The sequence below is a fragment of the Hermetia illucens genome, chromosome 3 (genome assembly GCF_905115235.1).
Source record: "Hermetia illucens chromosome 3, iHerIll2.2.curated.20191125, whole genome shotgun sequence".
NCBI lineage: Eukaryota > Metazoa > Arthropoda > Insecta > Diptera > Stratiomyidae > Hermetia > Hermetia illucens.
Genome location: NC_051851.1, coordinates 79,540,277 through 79,563,813, shown reverse-complemented (window position 1 = coordinate 79,563,813; position 23,537 = coordinate 79,540,277). Strand labels below are relative to the sequence as shown.

Genomic DNA, 23,537 nt, shown 5'->3' with positions numbered 1-23,537 from the left:
TTGGCTGCTCGACGAGACCCCTCACGAGTGTCTGACATTTCTCTGTCCAAAAATGACAAGCAAATCTTTTTCAGATGGTCTTTAGTTTCTACTTGCAACTTTCATTACTTTATAGACCGATTAGTAAACTTCTCCGATAGCTTATGTTCTACTTTGAGATAATTTCTGTTGTGTTCATAAGATTCGTGCCAACCAAATCAGTTTGCACATATTTAAAATAAGTAGAAAGTGCAACGCAATGGAGCTTCCTTCATCGTCTCCAGCAAAATCCATGTAGCTGTTGCCACATTCTTTTATTTTTATAATTCTCGTTGTCTCATACTCGTGGCTCCTTAATTAGTTAGTTGCTTTCTAGACAACATTTTATTAAAATGATTTCTAAAAAATTTACACTGATTCTACCGCCCCAGGCCTATTAATCTTGCTTCTCTCCCCACAAAAATAATAATGTATTTTTTGTTGTTGCTATGCTATGTATTGTTTGAATTATAAACAATTAGATGAACGGTAGTTATGGTGGAGTGGCCCGCAGGATCATCTTGTATATGTGTGCTGACAATAGATAACCTGCAAAAGGAGTGAGTGGAAGTCAGTGAAGCATTAGCCAATGAAAATTACTACACGTGCAGTTGTCGATAAAGAGAGGAATAAAGGTATGCTGTCCGTTGGGGTGTCCGGATAGCTGAGTGGTTAGAGCACAAGGCTGTAGTACGGAAGGTCGCGGTTCAAATCTCGCTGGCGGCAGTGGGATTTGTATCGTGATTTGATGTCGGATACCAGTCGACTCAGCTGTGAATGAGTACCTGAGTCAAATCAGGGTAATAATCTCGGGCGAGCACAATGCTGACCACATTGCCTCCTGCAGTCTACTGTAGTGTACCGTTACGGTCTTGAATGAAGTGCTCTAACACACTTCAAGGCCCTGATCCAATATGGATTGTTGTGCCAACGATTATTATTATTATAATGGGTTGGGGTGGATTTCTCTTTTCCGAAAACGTAGGATTAGTGAATATCATGCTACCCGCTGAAACTAGAGTACATCAACCCTCAAATCGAATGCGTAATGCGTTCGTAGCTAAAGTAATATGCACTTTCTATTGCTTTGCTTTGCATTGTGTACATAGAACGGCTATTAATTATGAATATCGTAAGCGTGAGCTTTTGGTTGTTGACAATCACTTGTCGTTGCTTATTATGGCTTAATTAAGCATATGCTTATATAATATATAAGACAGCTATATAAAAGCCGTTTTTAATGTTTTAGAGTACCCCATACGAGAGAGTAATTCGCTTATCGTATAAAAGCAAACCAGTTATAATTGTTAAATTTCCTATTAACTTCCTATATAAAACTGGTCAGTTGATTTCCCTTCATATTTTAGCAGACTTACGACTGTCAATCTAATATGTTAAAATTGTACATCGTGAAGAAATCGAATAACTATTTACACTATATTAACTTGACTTTTTTGGCTTTTGAAGTTGCAGTAAGCAAGCCAGAACTCCTTTAGAAACGGCTTATTATCTTAGTTCTAGTTAAAATTAATAGTTTCAGCTAATGAAGAAAAAATAACTATATGTTTTTTTTACATCGAGATAGCAATTTCATCATGGGCAGTTACCATATTGGAAAAAACCAATTCGGAACTATCATTTATTAATTATAATGGTTTAAAAATTGAATTCTCACAACGCGGAAGAGAACACGCGGTGACGTCATCGGGCGAGCGGTTTGAATCTTATCTATGTGAAGTCATCCGCTTTAGTGTCTGTTCAACAGGAAAGTGGGAAATTGATGCCTGAATGGACAATCCTTAAAGTTACTTTACGTTTCGGCAGTAATGGTAACAAGTTATATAGCAAATTCTGACATTTCTACCTGAACGGCAATAAAACGTACGTTTCTGAAAGATTCACAGACAAAAAAAATGGATTTGCATGAGCACGGTCCGAATTTTGGGCACGTTGAATATTCTGCGGTATCTCTTCTCTTAGGACTTGATTTGAATTTGAATAACACTATTACACAAAATGCTAACGCAATCGTAAATTATCAATTAAGAGTGGAGTTAAAGTTTGTCACATTGAAATGATTCTCACAATTTAAACCTGACTCCAAGGAAACTGGATTCCGTTGGACGATGGCGATCCACTTCTTCCGAAAATCTCCTTTCGGAACAGCCAAAAAAACTTTCTGCGGAATTTTATAGTTATTTGTGCAGCAGCACGAAACAATATTTCATCGTCCTCCTTAGCATTTCACACGGAAAATTAATGTTGACCATTTTATATTTTTAAAAGTAACTGCTAGCTGCCGGGCTACTGAAGTTTCTTGGGTGAGTTGGGACGTCACATAACATGGCGCGGGCTTTTCAGTCTGCTTGAATTTGATTGAAATTTCAAATGCTGATAATTTCAAAAACCCTTTTTTTTTAAAATGGTCTTTGAGAATTTTGTTATATTGGACCATAGAAGTAATTCCCGCCATTAGTGAAAATATGGCAGGGAGTCTATTGTGACAATTTTTGGAGGTGAGTCGCATTTTCTTCTCATTTAGTATGATTCCCGCTTTGGAAAAAAATCTCTCACAAGACACTGATGTTACTATTATATCAAGACACGTGAGTAGGTTTTTTTTTTTTGTGCGTACACGGAGGTGGAAAATCTTAGAAAGACACGTCCGCCGCCCGAACGGCGGAACTACAGCGGGCGCGTGTGGGATCTCTCCACCCCCAGCCCCAGCCCCGCGGGACCACCATTGAGGTATTACTTCGCGGGGTAGGTTTGCTCTTAGGCACTCATCCTTCTCCTATTTGAAGCTTTCCTCCTTCTTTCTTCCTTCAGCAACTCCGCCTGCATTTGGATGATTGCGGAGCCAACCGCAAGCCACTTCTTCTCGGACTCCAGCATCTCAGTAACCAAGCTCTCCGGGGTCCCGCTCCTGCCCAGCACCTGGTTTAAGCTCCTTCTCTCCATCGCAAATCGTGGGCAGTGAAACATCACATGCTCTGCATCCTCCGGTATGCCATCGCATCTGGGACAGTTCGGAGAATCATCCAACCCAAAGCGGTGCAGATACTGCCTGTAGCAACCACTGTGTCCCGTGAGGAACTGGGTAATGTGGTAGTTGGTCTCCCCATGGTTTCGCTCAAGCCACACCCCAATATTGGGAATGAGCCTGTGCGTCCACCGACCTTTCGCAGACTCGTCCCATCTGCGTTGCCAGAGATCAAGCGACTCTGACCTTGCCGCATTTCTACGCTGTGCATGCCCCTCCATATGTCTTGCATTGTACAGGACACTCATTTCTTTGGCCAGAATGTCAACCGGGATCATGCCTGCCACCACCAATACTGCCTCATCTGATGTGGTTCTAAAAGCGCTGCAAACCCTCAAAGCCATCCGCCGGTAAACCGAGTTCACCTGCTTCCGTCTCTGAGAGTTTGCAAGCGCCTCTACCCACACAGGCGACGAGTAGAGCAGGATGGAGCGCACCACTCCGGCTAGCACCAACCTCTGGCAATGTTTCTGTCCACCAATATTTGGCAACATTTTTGCAAGTGCCGTGGTGGCACTGGCTGCCTTTTGGCATGCATACTCTAGGTGTTCCCTAAAACTCAATTTGGTGTCAATTATTACCAAGCCACTTGAGTATGAATGTATATAAATGAGGATATACTTCAAATCAGAGAATCCTCATGCTTTTCAAAATGGGCTCCTGCAAGTATTTACCCAGTTTCCTTATAACAACGGCTACCGAATTTTCGAGTACCAAACGCGCAACATCGGCATCAAATTCTGCCAAAAGAATTCCGATTATGATGAATTGAACGTGGGGAACGGTGGGACTTACTTGTAGGGTAACTATTATTTTCTTCTCTTAAAGCCAAACAAGCTCTCCTGAAGCTCTAGGGGTTACTAAATCCTTTTTTTTAAACCTTGGGACTAAAATTGTCGCTTCGGCCAGGAGAGCATTATTGTCAATGTCACCGAAACGCGCAATAAGGTGTTCTCTTCAGCTAAAATTTAAGTCGTTTATAGACATAACGCAAGTTGTTTTAGCGATGTTTTTTTGTATGTGTTTCTCCATAATTATTATTAATTTTCCCCGCTGATTTCTTCCATTACTTTATAAAATACTTTAAGGATAGATATAACCTTTTTGATAATAACCCAGGTGACAGCTGAGAGACCTAGGACAGTCCTTACTAGGGCAATTATTGCAATGCTGGCATCTTTCATCATCATCATTCTTTCCAACATATCGTAAGTGGAGTTCCAACGCGCCGCTGCGTCCTGTTTTCTCATTTTATTTGCTGAAGATTCATTTTTTTCTGCATCTCCTTCAATTTTTTGGCGCCTTGAACGCTCCTATGAAAGTATTCTGCTATACTTTTTTAAGGTTTTGTTTGTAAAACAAAACCTTATTAAAATCGGTTTACTGTCTGTCTGTCTGTCCGTCTGTCTGTCTGTCTGTCTGTCTGTCTGTCTGTCTGTCCGTCACACGCATTTTTCTCGGAGACGGTTGTAGCGATTGGCACCAAATTTGGTAGAAAGGTGGGAACTGTGAACGCTCACGCATATAGTGAGTTACATCCTTTTACGACGAATTTAAGGGGGGGTCCCCATACATGCAAAGGGAGGGTGTAAATTTTTTTTTCATCAAATATAGTCATGTGGGGTATCAAATTAAAGGTCTCGATTAGTACTTTTCGAAGCCAGTCTTAGTTTTGACATTTGTTGAAAAGGTGGTGGGTGCGGGGGGTTGAAAGTGGTCATTTTTTTAACGAACCCATTCTCAGAAACTACCAAACCGAAAAATCTGAAAAAAATCAGGGGGCTGTCACTATATGGTGCCTAGGCTCCGAAATACCCTTCATACCGATACCTGTTCAAATAAAGTTAATAATACTACATTACTATAATTTTTAGTAATTGACAGGAAAATCCCCCTTAAGTTTATCCTAGAATCACAAAATTTTGCAACAGGATAGGCTACAGCATATAGCATGATTCTGCCAAATTTGGTGCAAATCGCACTATTACTAACAAAGTAATACTAGGTCAAAGCTGTCGCTTCTCTGCAAATTCGAGACTATGAATGTCAATATCACTTGAAGGTGGCTATTTTCACATAATATATGCATATTTTACGTGCTACATGCTAATGGCACAAATGCACACCCAAATCTCTTTATAAAAGAAATACACAAAACCTTTCATACCTGAAGCGTCTAGCTTCCGGTTTCTCGACTTGTTTAACTTTGCTAACTGTTGAAGAGGTTTTGGCAATAATGGCCTGCAATACTAAATGCAAGGTATGTGGAAAATAGCTGATAGAACGCCACGCTAATAAACGAACAGTTCCTAGCATATTAGCTGTTATCGCAAAGTAATGCGAAAAAAATAGTTGTAGTAAGGCGGTAATGCTTGGCGATGTTGTAATGTTTGGTGATGTTTCAAATGCGCTCGTTGATGGTAATATGATGTTACACTTTAAGGTAGTATCACTTTTGTAATATTACATACATCATCTACCCATCTCTAATAAAGAGCAGTTCCACCGTAAATTGACTTCAAATAATTTCTAGATTCCTAAACGATTTTTGAGGTTGAGGAAGGATTAGTCAACACTCTTGGAGCTCCTCGCGATGATGTGCCTGTCCTTCAGTGACCCGTCAACCACCCAGGTTGCTACTCTTAAGATCCCAGACACTTTAGCCTGAACGACCTTTGCACCAGCGGGAACTTCCGATAGTGGGCAAGGATGATTTCTACGCGCAATTACATGCACATTGCCTGCCATAAGGTCATTTGGCTTTCAACTGACCGACAATGCACAAGCAATCAGATTGACCACTTTGCGATCAGCAGTAGATTTAGGAAATGTTTCCTGTATGTCCGTAACAAGAGACGTGTTAACATCGTCCTCAAAAGGGATCACTATCTGATGATCGCTTACATTCGCTTGCTTGTTCCATCCACCACTTCTCACAGCGTTAGAGAACTGCGACTCCTCAACTTCAACATCGACCGTTTGTGTCATCCAACTGTCGCTCGACAGTGGGAGAGCTATCTTGCTGATTGGGCTCCAGATACAGTGAGTAAACTGGTGAGGGTATCAATTAGCAGTTGACGGGCATTAAAAATGCTCTTTCCTCGGCCACTCTCCAAGAAGTGTCACAGGATTTGGCTGACTGTGGGATCGTGGAAGTGGATCGATCACTGAAAGGGACTGAAGGCTCTATGACCGTTGGGAGCGATGGCAAGCATGATCTTCAACTTCAAAGTAGTGTGCGTGCGGCAAAAGGGAATTTGTTATTGCACTGCTTAGAGAAGCGGAAACTGCCGCAGATCGCAATGATTTCAGAAGTGTATCCCATGTTGCGAAATAACTTGCTTGTAGTCGACCGCTCAACCACGATAACGAGCAACTGAAGAGGGAGAAAGATTACTTCACCACGGTATATAACTATTTCACATCCGATGAAGTTCCGCCTCTTCTGAATGAAATGGCTACTCATCGTAACACGCGCATACGAACTGCTGCTCACAAGAGAAGAGAGTGCATCAATGCACTCAAACAGAGAAATACTGCCTGGCTTGATGGTATCCCCGCAGAGCTACTTATTGCTGCATCTACAGTTTTGGCTGATCTGTTTCTGTCACTGGCACGGAAATCTTGGGAATCCGGAGGCCTTTCCTAGAGACTGGAAGCAAGGAATGATCGCAAAATTGCAGAAAAGGGCTCCCCTTTTGAGTGTGCAATGTGTGGGTGAATGAGTGTGAATTGTCGTAAAAAAAAACTAAAACAATCCTGGAACGAGCCTTCGTCAACACTTATCTGCGATTTGTTATCGACTTTTTACCTTTTTCTCTCCATAAGCAAGCGCTATTGAAAGGTGATGTATGGCAAGTATGGGCGATATATACGGTATTCTGAATGTTCCTCAGAATGTCCAGTTGTTTTATTACTAGGGCAGGAATAATATCATCTGGGTTCTGCAGATTTTTACCCATGGAGCGATTAAATATGTTACTGGCTCTAGTGATACGTGCCCCTCTGGGTTGAGAGTGGTGTATAGCTACTGATTCAGAGCTGTGATTTTGGATGCTGGCCGGAAAGTGCGCTTCAAGTAGATAATTAGCCATTACTTCATTACTTTCTGTGTACCGCTTTTCTTGAAAACGTAAGTTTTCTCCATGCTGAGTTTGTTTTATCCGTAGTTAGTCTCGATGGCCGTACTTTCACCAAGCAAAGCAAGTCTTAGCCCCCTTAGCTTAGGGCTTAATCAGGGCAAAGTATGTAATCTTCGAAAGAGTCATTGTGTTGCAAAAGTCGGCTTCAAATAAATTTCTATGACATAATTTCGGTTCAGGCTAATGATAATAATATACTACACGAAGATTTCAATTTCAGAGAATGTGAAATCATCTTAGAATAAACGCAATGTTGTCTGAGGGAGATTCAAAAAATTGTATCATGTATTCTTTAAATTATTTCTAACATAATGGTATCAACGGAAGGTCGTAAATGTGCATAATGGAAGAAACGCTAACTGTGTCTAGAACAAGAACATCATGAGCATGAGTTTGGCCTTCCGACGTTGATATAAATATATTGAAAACCACCAATCGCAGCAGCAAAAGAGTCATTTTACCTTCGGTACCATACAACTTTTGAATAGCTTACCGGAAGAAACAAAAGCCGTGTGTGTTGGTACGTAGTTTTTCCTCATGATCGACAACTTTAATTCATTATAACTTTATTATTCATGGTCCGATTCCCACCAAATTTGGTATCATGCTCTATATTACAGCATATATGAGTATTACTGCAAAACCTGATCATAGGATAAACTTGAGGGAGGTTTCCAAACAATTTCTAAAAAATATTGTAAGAATAAATATGGTATACTATATTACTCACTTCATATAGACACAGATATGTGCGGAGTTGCCAAGTCTCCCATCAGGCGCGTCCCTTCGTGCGGATAAGGGAATGCTCGGCGAATGTGTCATGGGCATGCACATGCACGCATCCGGAGATGTGCGTGTATGGGCATGCTTATGCGTAGGCCGGGTAGGTGGGAAGTAAACGCACACCCGTGGATCAAAATTGGCTATGGGAAGAACACCCAGAAATTAAACCAAATATGGAAGAGGAGAAAAGTAGTTTTTTTACGGTGCAGGGCTTCGGAAACCCAGTGCCGGCGGTTTTTGGGAGTGAGCAAGCAGGCTCCCGGCCGTCGATATCCAACGACCGCAGTGCCTCAGTAGTGGGAAACTTGGCTACTGTGGCATCTAATGCTACAAGAGATAATGGTGGAGTGGAAATTAGGTCCACACCGGATCCTTTTAGGAGGAGTTCGAAGCTTGGGAGATCACCACCGAGAACAATGGTTCTTTTTGGTAGTCGAGATTCGTCGCGGGACTCTGAAAGAAACACGAATAGTTCCTTAATCGACATCATTCCTTGTGGCGCAAGGCGCGAAAGCAAACGGGAACATACCGGAATGGCGTTCGTTACACTAGGGGAACGAATAAATGAACTGTGCGAGTTCATCAAGGAAAGGCGGAATATCCACCAAAATATTCGAGCCTTGATAAGAGGCATTAAATTGTCTTATATCAAGGCACTCGAAGAAAAGAATTCCCAAGCGTCAGTTGGCAAGGTCACAAGGGAAACGCAGGTGACGCCTCCCCATGATAAGGCAGGCGGGAAGACAGGAAAACGGGCTGGAGACGGTACCAGCGAGCCTCTTGGACCACAGCAAGTCCTGAAGAAGAAAAAATCCTCTTCACCAAAGAAGGTGGAGCCGGCGAGAGTACCCGCGAAAGTCGGTAATCTCACGATTGCAGCCACAACACCTACAAAAGTGGAAGAAACCAACGCCCGGAGGCCCGGACAATGGACTAAGGTGAGCAACAAGAGGAAAAAGGACAAAACGAAGCTCCGCCCGGAAATAATAATTATTTCCAAGAAGGGAAATATGTCCTATGCCGACATCCTCCGAAAGGTAAAGTCAGACCCGGAATTGAAGGATTTGGGGGATAGTGTGAGCCGTATCAGGCGAACACAGAGAGGGGATCTGGTGCTGGAGTTAAGTAGATCCGCCGACAAGTCGGCCGATAACTTCCGCGGAAAGGTGGAAAGTGTACTAGGAAAGGCAGCTGAGGCAAGAGCTCGGAAACAGGAGATAGTGGTTGAATGCAAGGACCTAGATGAGGTCACCTTACGGGAGCACATCTGTGCTGCGCTAAAGCAACAGTTCAACCTTAGCGATATAGACCAGAGTGCCGTAAAAAGGATGAAGAAAGCATATGGAGGCACACAGACCGCTATTATTGGTTTGCCGGCGGAATCAGCTATTAAGTTAATTACCGCGGGCAAAGTAAGAGTAGGTTGGATCGTGTGCAGGCTCAGGGAACAAATCTCTCTAAAGAGATGCTTCAGATGCCTCGATTTTGGCCATTTTGCGGCGGCATGCACTAGCCAGCATGATAGGTCGAGGAGTTGCAGGAAGTGTGGGGAAGAGGGCCATCTCATCAAAGATTGCACCCGAGATCCACGGTGTATGTTATGTAGTGGGAAAGAGGGCGTGGACGACCGGCATGTTGCGGGAAGCAGCAGATGTCCGGTATATAGGAGGGAGCTGAACCGCACAGGCAAATGAGATTGATACAAATCAATCTCAATCACTGTGAGGCAGCTCAGGACCTGCTCGCGCAAACCATTCGAGAGTCAAATGTGGATGTCGCGGTTATTTGCGAGCCGTACAGAAACCACGGCGGTGCGACATGGGCGGTGGATGCGTCTGGCAACGCCGCAATCTGGGCGTGCGGAAGACAGGCCATTCAGGAAGTCATGGCCCCCCCTGGCAGCCGGTTTTATAAGGGCGAAGGTCAACGGTGTCCATATATACAGCTGCTACGCTCCTCCTAGTGCAACCTTAGCACAATATGAGGAGATGTTAGACAGTCTGGTGTTGCACGCTAGAGATCGCAGCCCTAAAATCATTACGGGCGATTTCAACGCGTGGGCCCTGGAGTGGGGAAACCGATCGACGAACACTAGAAGTCAAATTCTGTTGGAGTCATTTGCGGAGCTGGACGTCGTGCTGGCCAACGTTGGATGCGGGCCCACCTTTCGAGGAAGAGGGCCGGGTTCGATCGTTAACCTGACATTTGTTAGCACTTCACTGGTGAGGGAGATGGCTTGGCAAGTGAGTGAGCACTACACCCACAGTGACCACCAGGCCATCTTCCTCCGCATTAGGAACCGGGGAACCAATCAACGACGCTCTGGAGGAAAGGCTAAAGCGGTTGGCTGGTCTATCGGAGCTTTCGACAAGGAGACATTCCTGGCCGCATTAGAGGGAGCCCATGATCCGGATGGAACAGCGGTGGAAAGGGTCACACAGCTGTCTCAGCGTGTAACCGAAGCATGCGACGCTACGATGCCACGACGACGTTTGCACCATGGCAAGAGGCCAAACTACTGGTGGAACACGGAGATCGCTGCCTTGAGTTCCTCTTGTCTCCGAGCGAGGAGACTTTCCTACAGGACAAGGGGAAGGCCGGAGCACCAGGAGCGTGAGGAGGAATACAAGGATCTGCCAACCAACCTTAAGAAGGCCATTCGGAGAAGCAAGCGGGAATGCTACCAGAAGCTCTGTATGGAGGCTAATACGAATCCGTTGTAATGAAGAAGATCCGCGGGCGAAAATCACTTCAAGTGACATGCCCACGGCTCTTGTTCCAAATAATTACAACTCTTTTCCCGCAGCAGGAGCAGGACGAAAGAGAACCCCAACTGGCAGCTCAGCAGGACGTTTTCTCGATCCCTGATGTTACCGAAGAGGAACTTTGGGAAATCTGCAGACGTATTGGGGACAGTAAGGCTCCGGGATTGGACAGAATTCCGAACAAGGCTCTGAAGGTGGCGGTCAAGGCCAGACCAAGGTGGTTCGCAAGCACATTCGAATCGTGCATGGCGGAAGGAGTGCTTCCCGCCCAGTGGAAGAGGCAGAAGCTGGTGTTGCTACCGAAGCCCCGGAAACCACCCGGCGTGCCCTCTTCATATCGCCCTATTTATCTCTTAGACACCATGGGGAAGATGTTGGAGAGGGTGATATACAACAGGCTGCTCCCGTTCATCGAGCTTGCGGGTGGTCTTTCGGAGCGGCAATATGGGTTTCGGCGAGCCCGTTCTACGGTCGATGCAGTAGCAAAGGTCGTGGAATTGGCTCGAAATGCAATGGCCATGGGCAAATGCTGTGCTCTGGTGACGCTGGACGTCAAAAATGCTTTTAACTCAGCCAACTGGGGCTGGATTAAGGGCGCTTTGGCCAAACTGGGTGTTCCTAGCTACTTGGCTCGGCTCATCGAGAGTTACTTTTCGGATAGACGTCTCTGGTACGAGACGGACGACGGGCCGAAGGAGTACATTGTGACAGCAGGTGTGCCTCAAGGTTCTGTATTGGGACCGCTGCTGCGGAACATAATGTACGACGGAGTGCTTGGCCTTCGCGTGCCGGAGGAGACAACGCTGATTGGTTTTGCGGACGACCTGGCGGTAGTTGGAATTGGAAAGCATCCCGAGGACGTGGAGCTTTATGCAAATGAAGCCATTCACACCATCAAGTCATGGTTACGAATAGCCAAGCTGGACCTGGCGGACGAAAAGACGGAGGCGGTCCTCATTACCAACCGTAGGAAGAATAACACGGTTACCATCCAGGTTGGTAATCTTGAGGTCGTCTCAAAATCGGTTGTCAAATACCTGGGGGTGATGATCGATGCCAAGCTGAGTTTCAAGGGACACTTGGATTATGCGCGAGAGAAGGCAGCAAATGCCAGCTCATCCCTTGCAAGGATGATGCCTAACGTGGGAGGGCCGAAGTGTAGTCGCAGGTTACTCATCGCGGGAGTGGTGAGGTCCATCCTGCTATACGCGGCCCCAGTCTGGGCGGGAGCGTTGAACCACGCTGTCAACCGGAGGAAGATAAGTTCGGCATACCGGCCAATTGCGCTAAAGGTGTGCAGCGCATTTAGGACGGCGTCGACGGAGGCAGAGTGTGTCATCGCGGGAATGATCCCCATAGATCTTCTAGCGGGCGAGGCACACTGGCTCTACGAAAAACAGAAGGCAAATCCAGCCGAGGTGAATGCGGATTACCGAAAAGCCATCAGGAGAGAGTTGTGTGGCAAGTGGCAACAACGATGGGATAACTAGGACAAGGGCCGGTGGTCCCATACATTGACCCCGTGTATCGAGAAATGGGTCAACCTAAAGCACGGAGAATTGAATTACCACCTGACGCACTTCCTTACGGGACACGGTGGCTATAGGAAGTACTTGCATCGCTTCGAGTTGGACGAGTCTCCCAATTGTCCTGAATGCGGTGCTACACCCGAGGACCCGGAGTACGTTATATTCCATTGTCCCAGATTTCTGCAGGAGAAAAAGAGGTTGAATAGCATCTTAGGGGCGGACATCGAGTCCTCGAACCTGGTGGAAGAGATGCTGAAGTCGGAGGAAAACTGGACGGCGGTAAATGAGGCAGTCGCCGTGGTGCAGAGAAAACTCCTGGAGTTGGATCGAGCTCGGAAGGCGGCGCGACGGAGACGTGACATGGACGAGCTGGTATAGCGAACCAGAGCCTCCCCCGCGAAGTAATACTTGACGGTGGGCCCGCGGGGAGGGGCGGAAGAGTGGGGGTGGTTTTAGTGGGTGCGAATCCCACACACTGCTGCAACCTGGCGCAGCAGCGTCTTTCTAAGATTTCCACCTCCATCCATAAAAAAAAAAGATATCGGTATGAAGGGTATTTTAAGGCCTAGACACCATAAATTGGCAGTTTCGTGATTTTTTTGAGGTTTTTCGTTTCTGAGAACGGGTCCGTGAAACATATTACTATTTTCGAATGCCCGTCTCCGCCTCCCTTTCCATCAAATGTACAAAATGGGGCCAGCTTTCAAAAGTACTAACCGAGACATTTTACTAATTACCCCACATGACTATATTCGAACGCCCTTTTGCATGTATGGTGCTTTTTTGCTGCTAGCAACTTCTACCACACTAATGGTGTTCCTTGATTGTTACTATATGGTGCTTTGAACTGCTAGGCCCAAGATATTATCTTCATTTTTCGAAGGAGGCTCTTTTTCAAATTCTGAACAAGATTTTTCGGAACTCGTTTTTCTTAGGATGCCCTCGAGTTTCTGTTTTGTTTCAATTCTGCTCTCCATCGAGATGATCGCTATTATTTTTCTGGTGATGCTCACTGAACGTGCTATTGTTTGTTTCTGAAGGTCTTCGAACTTTTAAAAACGACATTTGTTTTCAAGTTTACAATCCTACTTAAGGACGTGTAGATCCTGCAATACATATTTATATGTTAAATCCCATAATGTAATCCGAATTTGCAGGATCCAGTCCACTTCATAACTTGTTGTTTTTCGGTCAATTTTAGAAAGGGTTGAATGTTGATAAGTCAAACTATATCGTTTCACTTCCCTTAGTTCTATGCTGAGCTAAATTTAATCTAATTCCCGAAATGAAGTCCATAAGCGTGAAATTTAATTACTGACGTTTGCGTGGTCAATAGAATGTCTTATTTCATCCTGTTTTAAGGACAGGTAGGAGCTGTTACTTTTATTTTAAAAATATTCCGTAAGTTGCACTGCTAACGCATCGTGACTGAAGTCGGAAATAGGAAGCTCAGCGCTTCAGGTATAAGAGTGTTTTAGTAAAAATATTTGGGTACCGTAGTTTTGTAGTGTTTTGTGGCGAAAGAAGTATTCTAACGCGCTTCAAGCCCCATTATCGCACCAATGATTATTATTATATTTAGGGAAAAAACGGTTCCACCTATACAGAGCTCCTAGCTTTATTTACGCCGATATTGTACAGAAGAGTAATTCGAGGTCTTTTCTAGTCACGGCACCCCTCCTCTTATAAACAATGTCAAAACTAAGACCTGCTTCGAAAAGTACTAAATGAGAACTTTCATTTAAATCTCCACATATCTATATTTGGCGGAGCAAACTTTATACTCCTGTTCTGCCCCTTTACTTCAACTTGTTTTTGAGAAGGGATGCTCATGATAAACAGACAAGCAGTGAATCGATGGTTTGTCAAAACTTTAAAAAGCGACTAACGAGTGGTTCCAGAGTAGAGACACCTCATCAGATCACCTCTGTCCTGGCAGTAACGTGACCGATGTAGTTAGCAGGTGGCATTAGCTTCCTTTTACATATATATTGACAAACACAACATTGATCTGTATCTACATGAGGACGCACTAAAGATAGTGGGAGATAGGTTCTTTACAATTACTTTAGTCTGTAATCAAATAGATGTGGACTCAGGTCCCCTTAATCTTTAGATAATATAGCTATGAAATCGTTCTACAGTTATATTCCAAAATTAATCACAAATAATAACTTTCCAGTCGGGTATGAGATTTGCTGTATCAAAAGGAGAGTTCACCAAGGTGGCTCCAATATCACTTGATTACGACCGGAACGAACCTATAGTTATTCTCCGCCCGAAAAGGAGCTTTTGGGACAGTATCATTGGGATCTTCGAAAGTAAGTATAAATTTTGTCAACATTGAACATAATTTAAACCATGAATGATGAATATCATCATGAATACCATCAATTTATCAACCAACAAATCCAAAAAAGTAACCGCAATTATCTCTAAAGCTAATACGAATCGCTTTTCAAACGCTTGTCTATTTGACTTACTGTTATTTATGGTAGCAATTACAAAGCAATTTTGCAATAAAAAGTAGATAATATTTCCTACATGGGGTGAACAATGAGGACGTGCGTAATGACTCGGCATAAGAGTATCATACGTGATAGTACAATCCATAAAAGTTTATGAGTAATATTTATGCTATCAATTCTACGAGGATATGTAGTTATTTGTAAATGAATATATAAACTCGTACTTATTTAAGGGGAGGCCGATAGTTATATATAGTCATATAGTGATATTTTTCCCGAGTTATCACAATCTCGGTAGATGCCGCACTTCACCTAAAACTAGCACTAAGTGCCAAGCATTTAGCCTCGAACGATCTTACCTACATTTCCGTTCAATGCTGTTAATACGGTGAACAGCAATACCTATGATGTACGCGGATGGACCCGTCTTTTCAACTAAAAGCATGTCAGCTTGTTGTGTGGTGTATGGCGTTCAGTCTGAACTTACCAGCCCCAATACCGAAATATCGAGTACTGCCTGCGGCTCATACGGGTAAACCGGACGTATTCCCATGATAAGGCCACGCTTGTATGGGGAGTTTTTATGAATAATCTTATATACAGCATTATGCCTGTTCGTGTCTTCCACAGGTGGCATAACAGTACAGTCAGAAAAGAGATGGTCCAAGTGTCTTTAACACGGAACCACACATTTTGCACTTGTCGTTCTCCACCCGCTCTTTCATTATCAGTTTTTTATAAACGCGAGTGGCGCCCACGCTATCGTGAATGGCAAATATAAATCCCTCGGTCTCAACAAAGAGCTCCTCAGCACACAACCATCTGTTCGACAAATACAAATCAACGAATGGCTGCCAGAAGCAATCCATGTGTTTACGTGCATTCGTCTGACTTCACCCCACTCAGAGGATTGAAAGATCGATCCTTCAAACTAACTGCAGCAGTCCACAATCCGCCTTACAAACAGTCGCTGGCAAGGGACTCGGGTTGACTTGGCGGTGATGTTGTGTCGGAATGTCAACCTCACCCCTGCCCGTAATGTCCCGGGGCAGGTTCATCCACTGATGATAGTCCGTATCCACCACTAGACATTTTCTAAATCGGCCTTCACTCACGCTAATATTCCAAATGCATACGCTAGTGAAGAGGTAGCAAATGCATTTAATGCGCTTATTTTATTCTTGCCCGGGAGATGCAATTTCAGCACCAACTTCATACGTCACAGGAATTCGGACAGCAGAGCATGCTTCAGACCACCAACCCGAGGATGGTTTCCTTGTAGAATTCCTAGGTACTTGTAGAAGTCTGTCTCGGTCATAGCTTCGATGTGGAGGTCGCCAATGCTATGTCCGGCTTGCGGCCGCTGATGATCTTTACGGATGACTTGGATTCGCCACTAACCCAAAGTCCATCCGAATATCACGGTTGAACATGTCTACTATTCGCAAGAGACTTCTAAGGTGGTCATCAAGAGGACTTAACGAATCTCCCCCGGGAAAATTTCTCTCCATATGCCGACGGGCTCTGAGGTGTTGGTACCCTCTAATGAACGCACTGGCAAGGTGAAATACCACCCTTCCATGGCCGCTAATCGTGTGTATACTGGTAAAATTTGTATACCAGAAAGTCTGCACCCGATCCAGACCATCCTGTACTTCGAACTGTCTGTGCCAGGTGTAGTGGCATGGCGGGTGCCTTCAACGGTAATCCACTCAGCATGCTGGGCGGATAGCCCCCAAATTTCACCCCAATGCTCTTTTGCTTTTGTTGCCGAAAACTGTACTATCTGGACCCTCTGTTGAGATTCGTTGCGTGATCTGAAAAAGCTCCACTTCTTGCACGCGTACTTTGCATTCCAAACACGTCTGGAGCGACTTTCGCCATACCGTCGCAATGGAGTGCATATGACTGAAAGTTTCTGCTTAAATGTGACCAAATTAACTACGGGTGTCTCACTGGAATAGCATCGTTCCCGTAAACTCTCTGTACTTTGTTCTTCACCCGTATGGGAGCATTATCAGAGCTGATTTGATTTAGCCTAGCACGCCGATATTCCTGGCGAATTTTCATAGTAGGTCCCTTCTGTCAACCAAACCAATAATACGAAAGTGAATCTTCTGGACGAGCAATCTGACAGCCCCAACAGCTCAACAATACAAAAATGATGGAATGATTATTGATTTGAGAAAGGATTCTCGTAGTTGCTGGAGGTGCATGGAGCCTAAGAATACCTGGTCTGTGGAAAGGATCCGTTTCCGAAAATTCTATGCATACTCTTTGGAATTCGTCCCGAATCTCAGCGAAAACTTCAGCGGGATAATGAAAAAAGTGTGCTTCGTCGAGTACTGAAACTGCTGCCTGCATGATGTTATTGATGCTTCTGCCCAATCGACTCTTGGTTTGCAGTTTCTACAATGATCTCAAGCTGGATACGCTCCCTGATGACGGATGGGATTGTGTCGCTGCAAGTAATAAAGCGGTGCTGGTCTGCAACTCTCTGCACAGTCACGTGCGCGTATTGGAGGAAATTCTTGACGAATCTCTGGTGCAACAACGGACGGTAAGATGTACTTGCCCCTGAAAAAAATCAGGGGCTGCCACTATATGGTGCCTGGGCTCCGAAATACCTTCCATACCAATATCTGCTCAAATAAAGTTAATAATAGAACATTACTGTAGTTTTTAGTAATTGACAGGAAAAAACCCCTTAAGTTCATGCTAGCACCATGAAACGCAACAATATAGCGTATAACATAGAGCATGATCTTACCAAGTTTGGTGGAAATCGCGCTATTACTAACAAAATTATAATACGTCAAATTTGTCGCTTCTTTGGAAATTCAAGACTATGAATGCCAATATCATCCGAAAGTGGGTACTACACATAATATGTGGATATATTACGTGCTACGTACTGAGAAATACAAAAAGCCTTTCGTAGCTGAACCGTCCAGCTTCCGGTTTCCCGACTTGTTTATAATGTTTTACCCTCGACAAAAGCCCGGAACTTTATTTGTGGGCCCATTGCGAGAAACTAAGATCAGAAACCTTTAACTGATTATTATTTAAAAATTGAAGAAGAAACAAAACTTGCATGAAAAAGGGACGTCTTGAACAAAAAAACAAGTCTTCCTTATTTCATTTTCAGCCGCTTGTCCATATCCCTTTTCTCCAGGGAACGACCACACCTAAAGTTCATTCCCCTCGGTCATCTCGCTTTTCTAAACTTTTCGCAAAGCCCTTCTGAAACTCCTTTGAGGTGAAAAAACGTTTACATTCATAATGTCAACTGAAAAGTTAATCATTATCATCTGACCTGGATTTTTTTTGTAACTTACTTAATATTCGAACCCCCTACCGAATTCTATCGTAAACTTGCATGCATGTACTTTTAAAATCTTTTTAAGGTTTTGTTTGCAAAACATTTATTATTATTTAGTGTACCTAGAATGTCTTTCCATCTTACGGAATTAAAGGCATTTCTGATAGCAAGCGTTACGAGGGACCCCACCCTTGATAAACTCCGTCCACGAAGAGCGCCTTTTTCCCTTTGCTGATCTGCGCAAGCCTTGCCATCTCTTAGTTGGAAGGAAAAATGTCCTTTTTCAAGCAAACTGAATGCGCCGAATGGTAAGTCTAACCGATGGTGGAACACCAACTTTAGTACCTATGCCGGGAATATCATCGGGTCCTGGCGCATTCTTCTTATTCATAGAGAAGAGTGCTTCTTCCAACTCTTTTATAGAAAAAACTGGGCAATCATCGGCGCCTTCCTTCAAAGCCTATGCGGTGTTTAAAACTATGAGTCTGCCCTTTCAATCGGACCCTGGCATTAAAGTCAACCTCAAGAGGATCCGCGTCTTCATGCGTAAAACAGGACCTGCCAGAGCATCAACCCTGCATCGAAAATCCGCGGCTAGATAAACGCCAAATAAAGTTACCGCTAAACATCGAATTCAGATAAAGCCATCCCCTCGGCTCACTGTTAAAGACCATATTGTGTTACCCTGTGCTATATTAATTAGTGATATACACGGATGCCAAACCCGCTTGCCTCATTTTAGGCGTCACAACTTTTTAATGGGGGCTAACGGCTGAGATTTTCCAACGGAGCTTAAGGGAGGGGATCTCCTGCTTCTCTCTTCATAGCCTCCTTTACCAGCATTAAAAATTACACCAAAAGAACTTAGAAATTAGACAGAATCACCCAGTAAAACCCTATCCAACCATGTAATACTATATACCACCTGGTTGAGAATAGTTACTTTCCACGAGTGTTCGCTTCGTTAAAATCAGGCTTAACGCTAGCGATCCGCCGGAGAACGGAAAACGAAAAGAAATTCGCGTGTTTTATCTTTGAACATGCGATTATTGAATAAAGTTCGAGCTAAACAACACCATTTGAGTGAAGAACGACTTTGGCCTCAACATCCCCGGATGGGTTCAGTTCCAGTTGGACTGACCATGTTTTTATAAAACGTCGCCATTACTCCAACCTGAAAAAGTAAGAACAAATAAGGGGGTAATATTGACTCGGACCAACATATTGTTGGCATGGGATTGCGAATCATGAAGGCACTTCAGGAAGCATGTATTACTTCCTGCGATACGTCAGATTATGGTAAATATAGACATGACTCAGAAGAACCATCTGCGAAGGACATTGGATATAGTAATCACAAATGAAGCGAATTACACTAGGATGAAGCTACAGTAAACAAAATCTGCTAATACCTCAAAGATTCACTGATATGACCCACAAAGTAATGGAAATGACTGGTTAGATGGTGATTGCAAACTTGCTACTGAAGAGAAGAATGCTGCTTACCAAGTCATAACATTAAGAAATAGAGGCGATATAAGATGTATACTATGCTACGTCACTTGTGGAGTCAATGATCATATTATAGCAGTGGGCAGAATACTCCCATGAATTACTCAACCGCCAGTCTGCTTAGCTGGACATCCTACCAACTCAAGAGGATTGAACACTCATACTACCGCGCTCCATAGAAGGAACCGTTCGCACAATTCATCAATTGAGAAATTACAAATCGTCCGGGTCTGATGGTATACCAGCGGTAGAGGTAAAAAACTTCATCAGATGAAAATGGGGAGCAAAAAATCAATGGGAGACAGATTGATGCATAAGCTCTATTAGTCATACAACAAAGAAACAAAACTTTGACAATTATGGAAGTATGTTACGTTGTTGAATGCCTTAATTTCGAATGCCGCGAATCCTGCCGCGCCACACCTTCTACAAGTATATATACTTTCCACTATTCTAGTTAAGAGGATAGCTTCATACGCCCAAAACACTACGGGATGTATGGTTACATGTCTGCTGTCTGCACGGAAACTTACTATATACAAGATGGTTAGAAATTGTACCACCTTTTCATTGACTTCAGCGCCGACTGTGATAATACAACCACTATAAAGCCTTACTCTGCTATAAGAGACTTCAACATCCCAACAGAATTTACTAGTCTGACTAGGCTAGGCCTCTTACGACTTCAAAACAGTGGAAAAAGATACGAGTAATCAGAATTAAGGTACATTCCACACAAAAAAACTGGAAATTTCATCTAGGTATTTTAAGTCCACTATTCCCTGAAAATTAGTTAATTTGGAATGTATATGTAATAATTGAGAAAAAATATTGAAATTGATCAACATAAAGAATTACAATCAGAGATAAAGCGCTTTGTATGTTTTAGGCCAAATAAGGTTGATCTCCCCTTAAGTCTGTATCATGAATTTATAATAGATATTGGGGATAAAGTAGGTTTACCTTGCAGATCGAAAAATATTGTTTGTATACAAATCCAAGCAAACGGATTTACATTAATAATCCTTTCAGGCAAGAATGCAACCATCAAAGTCGATCGGTCCATCACCTATCAGGAGATTGTAGGATTTGGTGGTGCCTTGACTGGATCAGCATCCTGGAATTTGGACCAATTGACCCCTGCCCTTCAAAATCACGTTTATAGGTATAAACTTTCTTTTTGAAAAGGTTTCCACAGGAATTTTCGAAAATAAAGTCAATTGACTTAACATTCCAGATCATTCTACTCCAAGGACAAAGGCATCGCCTACAACATGTTGCGTCTAACTATTGGTGGTTCTGACTTTGATTTCGAACCATGGGCATATAATGAATTCCCAGAAAATGATGCAAGTTTGAGCAACTTCACGAAATTAGATCCTCGCGATGCAAGGAAAGTCGAACAAATAAAACAGTTGATGGAAATTTCCAACAACAAAAATATCAAATTTTACGGTACCGCCTGGAGTCCACCGAAATGGATGAAGACAAATAACGCATGGACTGGACCAAGTGCTTTGAAGCTAGAATATTACCAAACTTGGGCTGACTATCATTTGAAGTGAGTACATTTATTTATTTCCGTATTATAATGATAATTATGTTAGTTTGTTACTTATTTTTATGCATATAAGGTCGTCAGTTACCGCTGAATGTAGCATGGAGCGTCAACCACGCTTATATGCCATAGCTCACGGTTTGTTAAAAGTTGTTTCAGCTGGTTCCAGGACTTCCCTGGAAGTTTTCAATATTCTTATACAAGTCTGCTCTATATGTTTCTTTGGCGGTCCACCATTCGTCTACCATCCTGGGAAAGCTAGTATCATTGAATGCCGGTCCCGGCAAAGTAGTTGTCGCTCTTCCTCAATGTGTGACTTATCCACTGCCTTTTCCACCTTCGCATCAACGCGTCCACGATTAACTAACCTCTGCGCCGACGAAGTTTTTGTTTCGAAATTGCATCAGTTTATTATATCCTGATGAAAAGTTGCAGACAGGCGTTGGCTAAGCCATCGAGTTTCCGAGTAAGAATGGTGACCATTTTTCATGTGCAGCTTCCGTATAACAGAACACAAAGAACGTTTTCAGTCCCAATTTGATATTAGCGTCAAAATAGCTGAATTTCCAGTTTTTAAACAAAGCAACGAAAGCAGATCTAACGCTGTTAATGCGTAAATTGGTATTTTGTGGGTGTTTATGTTTAGTCCGACTCTACTGCACTCCTTCTCCAAGAAGGAAGATGTTATAAAAGTAGTGTTTCAGGGAAGGTGTCATGGCCCATTGAAACCCACTACGTTCTCTGGACAAAGCAACACGAAGAATCTCACCGATGCCTAAAAGAAATAATATCGGAACTTGAATGCAATACTGGCGGACCCCGATTTGAGCTTCTTATGAGATGTTACCTCGGAGCAACACGCGATATTTTGGGTCATCATAAGTCGTTCTCATAATAGATATTTGTTTTCCTTGAATGCCCTTCTGTGTAGATTACTTTAGATGCACTTCCTCTGGACGTTGTCCAAAAGCTGCTCGATATCAATGTCGAGAAGATCTAGATTCCGCACGATGCTCCAAAATGATCCAAATGATCCGCAGGACGTTAATGTGGTCGGTGAAAGAGGATCTAGAACGGAAACCAGCCTGCTCTTTGTTGAGCTAATTTGGTAAATATTCCGTGATTTGTTTGAAGATTATTTTAGCTATTATTTTTACGGCGGCAAGGAGTGCGCAAAGACTCTTCCAACTGTCGCATTCAAGACGGATGCTCTATTTTCAGAATCTTAACAATCATCCCCTTCTTTCGCTCTATGGGAAAGATCTCGGCTTGCCTGTACTCATATAACTGGAAGTAGCAGCTCTGCGAAAACTGCAAGGGTAGCAACGAAGAGCCATGCGGCGTTACCGTCAAACAGAGCAGTTTTACTTGAGACGGTCTCCCTTTCATTTGGAGGAGAAATCCATATTTACTTATAATATATTTGTTAAGAGAGAGTGTTGACCCTACAACAACTACGGCACCGAATGGGACTTCTCTCATAAAAGCAAAATAAAGCTAAATGGCATCACTGCAGTCAGCCAGTAGCCAGTAGTTTGACGCATCTACTCTTCAATTTATTCTTGTCATTATGACTTTCTTGGCGATATTTACTGTTGATAGCGCACCAGACTAATTTCGGAGAAATCTGGACCCATTTTTTTCTGGTTTACTGCCCTCTCATTTTAGGCAATACACAACACCTTTTAAAAAAGGCAACTGATGGGTTCATACAATGCAGGTGCAACTCAAAAACGGCCCAATATAGTATTGTTGGAATGTACTTGCAAGTTTTGCAACTAAAGATTTCAGAAAATAGCTACCACCCGTTTCTTGCTGAAGGGATAATTGCCAAATAATTGTCGACGAGCACTAGATTCATAACCATTGCTATGATAGCTCTATAGGTTTTCCTCGTGGGTCCGCCTCTATCTGGAGTTTTTCAACCATTGCCCTTTCTGCGGGCTCCTTATATATCTCTTCTCTTCTCCGCTAGTCAGTTCTATTGATCATTCTGTTATATGGCCATTTTTCTCCGAAAGATAAAGTCTGGACATGTCATTCTTTCACCAATATTCCTTCGTTATTTTTCTGGTTTTGGAATCTGCCCTCACGATCATCATGATCGTTACAAATCCGTTATTAGTGACTCTAGTTAGATAGAACTCCTCATTATTTCAAAATTGTAACCGTATTGGGCAATGTTTTGTCCATCATTTTATTCTCATTTATTTTCAAACCGAATTTGCTTGCTGCTTCTTCTAATTTGGGTCGTGCCTGAATGGTCATATCATCTGTATAGGACACTATATGAGACGTTTCGCTAAATATAATGCCTTCCCAATCGCGTAGCGTTTTTCGCACTACGTTCATCAGTGTGAAAGAGAGCAAGTGTATCGCCTTGTTTAGTCTCAGAAT

General features: G+C 43.3%; 1 protein-coding gene across 1 annotated transcript in view; it reads left to right on the top strand.

Annotated features, from left to right (window-relative positions):
* The window catches only part of LOC119651376 (lysosomal acid glucosylceramidase), a 33,551-nt gene that overhangs the window by 2,822 nt on the left and 7,192 nt on the right, over positions 1-23,537 (top strand). The window contains exons 3-5 of the mRNA XM_038054951.1: positions 14,463-14,601; positions 20,615-20,747; positions 20,820-21,143. Coding sequence (XP_037910879.1) covers positions 14,463-14,601; positions 20,615-20,747; positions 20,820-21,143 — 596 coding nt within the window. The remainder of the gene's footprint in view (positions 1-14,462; positions 14,602-20,614; positions 20,748-20,819; positions 21,144-23,537) is intronic.